Source organism: Hippocampus guttulatus, chromosome 12, assembly GCF_054856545.1.
Source record: "Hippocampus guttulatus isolate MCC_2025c chromosome 12, RoL_Hgut_1.0, whole genome shotgun sequence".
In the NCBI taxonomy this organism is placed as follows: domain Eukaryota; kingdom Metazoa; phylum Chordata; class Actinopteri; order Syngnathiformes; family Syngnathidae; genus Hippocampus; species Hippocampus guttulatus.
Window position 1 is genome coordinate 20,982,235 of NC_141272.1, and position 7,628 is coordinate 20,989,862.

At 47.5% G+C, this 7,628-nt stretch overlaps 1 protein-coding gene across 3 annotated transcripts; it reads left to right on the forward strand.

The window, feature by feature from the left end:
* Positions 1 to 1,603: 1,603 nt before the first annotated feature.
* On the forward strand, positions 1,604 to 7,415 carry LOC147197788 (uncharacterized). 3 transcript variants are annotated; one of them, XM_086125857.1, is made up of 2 exons: positions 1,604 to 3,501; positions 5,970 to 7,415. In XM_086125857.1, the coding sequence occupies exons 1-2, from the start codon at positions 2,067 to 2,069 to the stop codon at positions 6,170 to 6,172; spliced, it is 1,638 nt and encodes a 545-aa protein (XP_085981983.1). In that variant the 5' UTR covers positions 1,604 to 2,066; the 3' UTR covers positions 6,173 to 7,415. The 3 variants fall into 3 exon arrangements, with proteins under 3 accessions (XP_085981983.1, XP_085981985.1, XP_085981984.1); XM_086125859.1 differs by having other exon boundaries at positions 1,604 to 2,899; positions 5,970 to 6,116; XM_086125858.1 differs by lacking the exon at positions 5,970 to 7,415 and having other exon boundaries at positions 1,604 to 2,899; positions 2,986 to 3,127.
* The last annotated feature ends 213 nt before the right edge of the window (positions 7,416 to 7,628 follow it).

Genomic DNA, 7,628 nt, shown 5'->3' on the forward strand with positions numbered 1-7,628 from the left:
GTGACTCTGATGAAAGAAGTAGAAAAAGCATGTTTGAATAAAAAGGAAAAATTGGAGGAAGATGTGAAAAGAACAAACAAGTTGTCTCCGAGAGGCAGGAAGGTGAGAGGAAGTCTAAAGAAAGTTGAAAAATGGACAAAAAATGCCAGACTGTTGGCAATGGGCTATGCTGTAAAACAGTCAAGAAAAGAATCTCAGACAGAAAGTGTGGGAGTCAAGCAGCTGCCCTCTGCGCCGCCATCCTATTGTGAGTCTGCCGTGGGGCGACAAAGTGTGCCTATTAACCCTTTCACCGACTCACCTTACGCAAACGTAAAACAAATGCTTAAAGATACATCTGTACCAGTTTGTCCTATCTTGTCAGTTTATGGAGGCAGCCTACAAGTGGACTGGGATGGAGTTGGCGCTGCGGGTCGACCACCTTCTGATCCGACCAGACAGACAGCTGCGGACTCGCTGGCTGCAGGAGTCACTGCTTCAATCGACATGATACAAAAAGAATTTGACGAACTAATGAAATACAGGCGTGAGCCGCGACAATTGCTAGACAGAGCTATAAAATTTAAAAGTTTGTTGACAAGACATCAGGAAGTGCCGAGGAATGTTAGTGACAAGCTACTCGCACTCTTAAAAGAAGCAGAGGAGAAAGCACACAGACAGGAAGAGGAAGAGGTGAGACGCAGCCGTGAGGCTAGAGATGTTATTTTTGAAGAGAGACAGAAGGAGATAGAGGAGGGGGAACGACGACAGGATATGGCGACTGTGAATACACACCTATACATGTCCCAGCTGCAGAAGGAGATGACTGACATGAAAAGCGAGTTACAGAGCCTTAAAGATACACATCCAGACTCACCACTGCGTACATCGCGACACACTGAAATCGACACCTCAGTACATGCAGATGCTTCACAGAGCCCGCGAGGCATGTACACTCGTTCTATGGGAGGGATTGCTTTCCAAGCTCCCATGATATCCAGGTGGACCCTGTGTCGGGATGTCAAGCAATGTATTATAAACCATTCACCCCTTCTGACCTCAGTCTGATGTTGCAGAAACTTCCTCCCATGTAGAATGGTGGAGAGAGCTGGCTGAAAGCCGTCCAGCGCGCCACGACAGGTCAAATTCTCACAGCAGGGGACGTAAGAGCATTGATGACGCAATCGTGCCCGCTGTCTCAGTTAGAGACTCTTTTGAAACAATCGGGACTTACAGACATTATGGACAACATCGCACTTACTAGCACACAGTTTATGAAAATACTGACAGCATTAGATGCTTTGTTCCCCATACCCGAGGTCGTTATCTCTGACTTGATGTTTGCTCCAAAGTCGGATGAGGATGCAGCAGTATTTATTGATCGCGCTCAAGTCGATTTTGCGCTAAAAACAGGTCATCAACCCACTGACTCCTCTCTTTATTCCCAAGTATTTCGGGCGGCTGTGCTAAAAGGGGTTCCCAAATCCGTAGTCCAGTCCATGGAATCAAACCCTGATCTCCCTGGCGCTGACCACGCTCGCTGGCTGTCTCACCTGAAGCACCATCTACGGAGACATAGTAAAGATAACGAAACAAAACATGAAAAGCGAAAGAACGTTGAATCCCAATTGACTATTATGCAGCTCCAAAGCTTGCAGAAAAAGGAGGAGCCCGTGACTCCACCAGCTGCTAACACCTCATCACCTTCTGTCTTTTCTGAGTGCATGATGTATCAGTCGGGACCATTCAGGGGTCGGAGAGCGCCCCCTGGTGACCAAGGACAATGTTTTAACTGTGGCAAAATGGGCCACTGGGCACGTGACTGCCGAGCCAGACCACAAGGACAAAGATGGGGGGGCAGAGGCAGAGGACAACAAAGGAGCTACGACAGAGGAGGCTACGCACAGTCACGTGGCAGGGGAGACTACAACCAACAATCCTATAACGAGCCACCACAACAGACTGTCATGCCACCTCTGCAACCTGGCCCTCCTCAACCACCAAACCAACAATACCTGCCACCGACTGCCGGTCAATATTCGCAATGATGGGGCCCTGGATCCACTAGCCGCGGTCTGCAGGAACCGATGATCAACTTGACGGTAGGAGGAACTTCTCTACCTTTCATGGTCGACACTGGAGCGCGACATTCCACCGTCATGACCTTACCACCAGAAAGTTCCCTTACTACCGGCGGCATCTCATTAGTTGGATTCAAGGGAGAGGAAACCACCCTGCACATGACTACCCCTGTCCGCACTCAATGTTACTCACGAACGTTGATGCACTCTTTTGTCTTTGCACCAAATTGTCCAGTGAACCTGTTGGGTCGTGATCTCCTCATCAAGACGGCCCCGATCATAAAATGCAGCCCTGATGGACTCACTTTGGAGTTCCCTGATGGGAACTCCTGCCACTGCTCTACTCAATCTGTCTACACGGACGCTCAACTATTACAGCTATTCGAGGGACAAGTCACCTCACCTGCAATTGCCTGTGCCACAGCTGACGTCTACTGGGCGAGAGTGGACACAGATTCAACTGATTGGAGGAAGGCGGAGAGTTTCTGGACGAAATGGTCGCCTTGGGTTCGCAACCTTCGCACTTATGACATGGTGTCGGACTGCATGCATTGCACACTCTACTATGACAGAAAAAGTGATGAAGTGTACAGTGAAGCATTTAAGGAAGTTGAGGGAAACACGTGGCAATTGAACATGGGCGATTTGTTTGTAGGAAAGCCAGGAGTAGCCTTTTCGGTTTCTCTAACAGACGAACAACAAAAATGGTACATGATGGCAGATCCGTCCGACCCGTATATGCCACCCTGCCATCCACATGTCTCGCTGATGGTTTCTCCACAACACACAGCCAAGGATCTTGGTCCATTCGTGAGGGAGTGTACAACGGCGACTGATTGGTATGAAACAATACACGAAAACTTGTTGTATTCCAAATCTCTCGATGCCTACTGGATCCAATCTGATGCATTTTATCCCTTTTCAGTTCTTGAACATAATCTTTTGGACAGGCATCATGGCAGAGAAATGACCGATAGTGATCTCGCTGCATCCATGCTCGAACAACTTCCACAGCACTTGTGGGCCACCGACTCAACAGACGTGGGACGATGCAACGACACTCCAGTCATTTTTCAAATAAAACCCGAGCCGATTTATGTTCCACAGTATCCAACTAAAGAATCAGGGCGTCTCGGTATAACAGACACAATAAATGGGTTGCTGAAAGCGGGTGTTCTATGCAAAATTCCGCGTTCGCGATATAACACTCCCATCCTACCCGTAGAGAAAAAGAATACCGGAAAATACCGCATGGTTCACGATCTACGCGCCATCAATGTTGCTGTCTTGACACCTACCTTGCCTGTTCCCAACCCGCATTCTACCTTATCTCAACTTGCACCATCCCACACTCATTTCACTTGTATAGACTTGGCGAATGCTTTCTTTTGCATCCCGCTTGATGACTCCATGATGGAGTATTTCGCATTCACATGGAATGGTGAGTGCTATTCGTACAACCGACTGCCACAAGGCTTTGTTCTCTCTCCAGGCCTGTTCAATGCCTATTTGAAGCAACTTTTGGCGCCACTAATTCTCCCAGCCGGAGTACTATTGATCCAATATGTTGATGACATTCTGCTGGCTGCTCCTTCTGAAACTGTGTGTGTTGAAGCCACACGATCCCTGCTTGCTCACTTGGCAACGATTGGCTTGAAATGCTCGAAGAGCAAACTTCAAATCGCACGCCCTCAAGTTTCATTCCTTGGGCGGCTCATTTCGAGACACGGGACAGGCATGTCACCTTCACACAAGGATGACATCTTGCACCATCCCAAACCCACCAATGTCAAGCAAATGCTTGCCTTCCTGGGACTTTGTAATTATTCTCGACACCATGTTCCAGACTTCGCTGAACTCACACGTCCTTTGCGCGCCATGGTTAATGACCAAGGCATGCGAAACTTGACTCACTCTCTTACCTGGACTTCTGATGCAGACCAATCGTTTATCAGCTTGAAACAGTTTCTTTCCTCTGCGGCCTCGTTGGCCATTCCAGACTACACCAAAATGTTCTTTCTTGATGTGTCTGAAAAATCAATCAGTGTGTCTGCTGTGCTTTTTCAGAAAGGGGGAGTTGGTGAACGATACACTTGCTTGTATGCATCCACTCCACTTGACGTATATGAACAACGACATCCTTTATGTGCGGCTTTTGCCTCAGCTCTTGCTCGGCTCGTTCAGAAAACATCGCACATAGTTTTACATCATCCACTTACTATCCGCACATCACACAGCATTGTACAATACGTCACAAGCCAGGCATTCACCATGACAGGAGGGAGACAAAGAAAAATCGAGACAATACTAACCCAACCCCACATCTTGTTTACGCACAAAGGCGTCAACATGGCGGAAGGAATGATGGAAGGAAAACCACACTGCTGCACACAGCGGATAGTGGACGAAAACACGCTCAGAGAAGAACTGTATGAGACACCATTGAATAATCCAGACATGATACTGTTTACAGATGGCTGTTGCTTCAAAGGAGAAAAAGGACTCCAGTCAGGATTCGCTGTGACACGAATGACGGATGACGACTTCACGACGGTAGTAGCAAAAAGACTAACAGGTCCCCAATCAGCACAGAGAGCTGAACTGATTGCGGTTCAAACAGCTTTAATGCTAGCCCAGGGAAAAACTGCCAACATTTACACTGACTCAGCATATGTGCACGTGGTAATACACACGGCTCTGGCTGAGTGGCAACGAAATGATTTTGTGACTGCTGTAGGAACGCCAATTAAGCATCATCAAGACATCCTAGCATTGCGAGATGCCTTAATGCTGCCCAAAGCAGTGGCCATCATTAAATGCAAAGGACATTCCAAACGCTCAGACTTTGTAGCAAAAGGAAATGATTCGGCTGATAAGGCGGCGAAAGAGGCAGCAGGCTATCATCTTCCCACATTGCAACTAATGATCAGTGAGAATGAATTAACCGATAGGGAAGAGGTGAATGAGGATACGGTCAAGTTGTGGCAAGAGCAAGCCAGTCCAGAAGAAAAGAGTGTGTGGAAGTCGAAAGGGGGTGCAAAGAGTGATAATGGAATATGGAAAAAGGATGGGAGATGCATCCCACCACAAAAACAGTTGAAACAGTTGATAAGTGAAGCCCATGGAGTGTGCCATGTAGGCGTGGATGAAACACTGAGACGACTCCACACCTGGTGGCACCCTTTCATGAGAACGATTGTAAAAAGTGAACTACAGGACTGTAGTGTTTGTAGCAGGTACAACAGCATGCCTACGACGAAGCCACCACAGGGCACTCACGATCCGGACGTGACTGCTCCTGGTCAAGTGGTTTCGATGGATTTCACTGACATGATCAAACCAGTGTCAGGATACAGGTATTTGTTGGTAATTGTGGATTCTTTTTCAGGATGGCCAGAAGCCTATCCATGCAAAACGGAAACAGCGAACGTTGTGGCTAAACACTTGATCAATCATTACATTCCAACTCATGGGTTCCCAAAGAAAATCAGGTCCGATAACGGAACTCATTTCAAAAACAAACATCTACAAGAAGTAGAAAGGGCCCTGGGTTTAAAACACTCTTTTGGTTCAGTGTACCACCCACAGTCCCAAGGTCAAGTTGAAAGAATGAACAGGAACATCAAAGAAAAATTAGCAAAAGCATTAGCATCGTCTAAGCTAAATTGGGTACAGGCTCTCCCAATTGCCTTAATGAATGTAAGGATGTCACTAAATTCAGCCAAAGGGTGGACACCATTTGAATGTCATACCAACAGACCGTTTCCGGCACCAACAGCTCCACTGGAGGAATCGCAGGTGGAGGGACCGCCTGGGCTGCGACAGCTGACCTTTACGTTCTCCAGCCTGACCGAAAAACAGGCCGATGCTCCACCGCTAATGAATGTTTGTGAACTTGTGTGGTTAAAGGTTCTGAAAAGGAAGTGGTCGGAACCCAGGTGGACGGGTCCATACAAGGTGACGGAGAGGACTTCATCTGCGGTTCGCCTGCAAGGAAAGGGAGACACGTGGTTCCACTTGACGTCTACCAGACCAGCTCGAGGCCCCACAGGGATCAGCTTCCATCACATCAACAGCCAGGGAGACCAGCCTGGGACGACTACAACGCCTGACGACTTCGAAACAACGCTCGACGAATCCCGGACAGAGCCAGACGACTCCAAATTGAACCCGGCAACGGACAACGCAGGAGCAACTTCCACCCAGGAAAACTGCAATCCAACAGCAGCTGAGCTCACATCTTGAAAAAAAACAACAAAAAAAAAACACACACACAGCAATCCCAGCGACTCACCCTGAATTCAAGTAGTCTGCCCTAAAATTGTCATCACACTCAAAGTATCCACCGACGATGATCGCCAAGTATTTGATCGGTTTGTTGCTTGTGCAACTCGCATCCACCAGGCGAGAAACTCCCCTCTCGTCGAACGATCGCTGCCCCACTCCCAAAGCTACCACTCACACCACCTTGGCATACGGAGGAATACTCTCCTCCTCAGCCTCCACCGGAGAGGGCATCTGCTTGCATATGATAGGAAACACCCAAATAACTTTTGAATTTGACGCATGCACAATGTTTTCATGATCACCGCCATTTTTGCGTGCTGGAATTACACATTAGTATTTTTGACGTTTACGTTATTATTATCACATTTCATATCGTTTTGAATTTATCTCACCAATGTATTTGCTGTTGAAACATCACCTTTACATAATGTTTTCAGATGCATTTATGGGTTTCGGACTCTTACGAGTCCGAGAGAGGGAAAGCTTTTTCGAGCGAGTTTTCGGACTCTTACGAGTCCGAGAGAGGGAAGGCTTTTTCGAACAAGTTTTCGGACTCTTTCGAGTCCGAGAGAGGGATTGAAGATATCACCTATGTTATATGTTTAGCTTAAAACTTTGTATCATAGACAGGTCGACTTTGACTATTAGGTCTCTGTCCTGAACATCCGCTACTTAAAACAAAGAATGTAGTGTGAAGCTGGGCTCCTATTTCCCCTTGAGTGATTAACAGCCCCCCAAGTGTTTTCTTTTGCGTCTCCCACCTTGGGAAAGTCCCTGAAGGCTGTCAAGTGCCTTCGAAGAGGAACCCTAATCTCAAGATTTGTGGACCAACAGATATGGTCTGTACTTTGTCAAAATGCCAAAATCGAACTTTGCTTGACTTTCTTTGTTTCAGATTTTTACATGAGGGGAAGGACTGCCCGCCCCTAATTAATATAATTAACATACTATGCCTATATGTACGTGTGACTGTAGTTGCTCGGGGCTTCCTGATGAAATCTGAGACTCACAGGAGCCCGAATCGATTCGTGTTGTGCCCTGAACGTTCAGTAAAACATCTTGCAAGAACTTCTCCATTTCCAGCCTCTGACTTTTGCACATCAACTCAGCCCGAATCAAACGAACACGCGGAGGACCTGGGGAAGTGGAGAACGGTCAAGGGATCCCGCCGTGTCGACAACAACACACTTCCCCCTGTTTGATCATCCTCCAACAACGTCTTTGTCCGTCTCCGTGCTTTCTTCCGTTCCACTCGAGAGGCGTTCAAGGCCGCCTACTTCT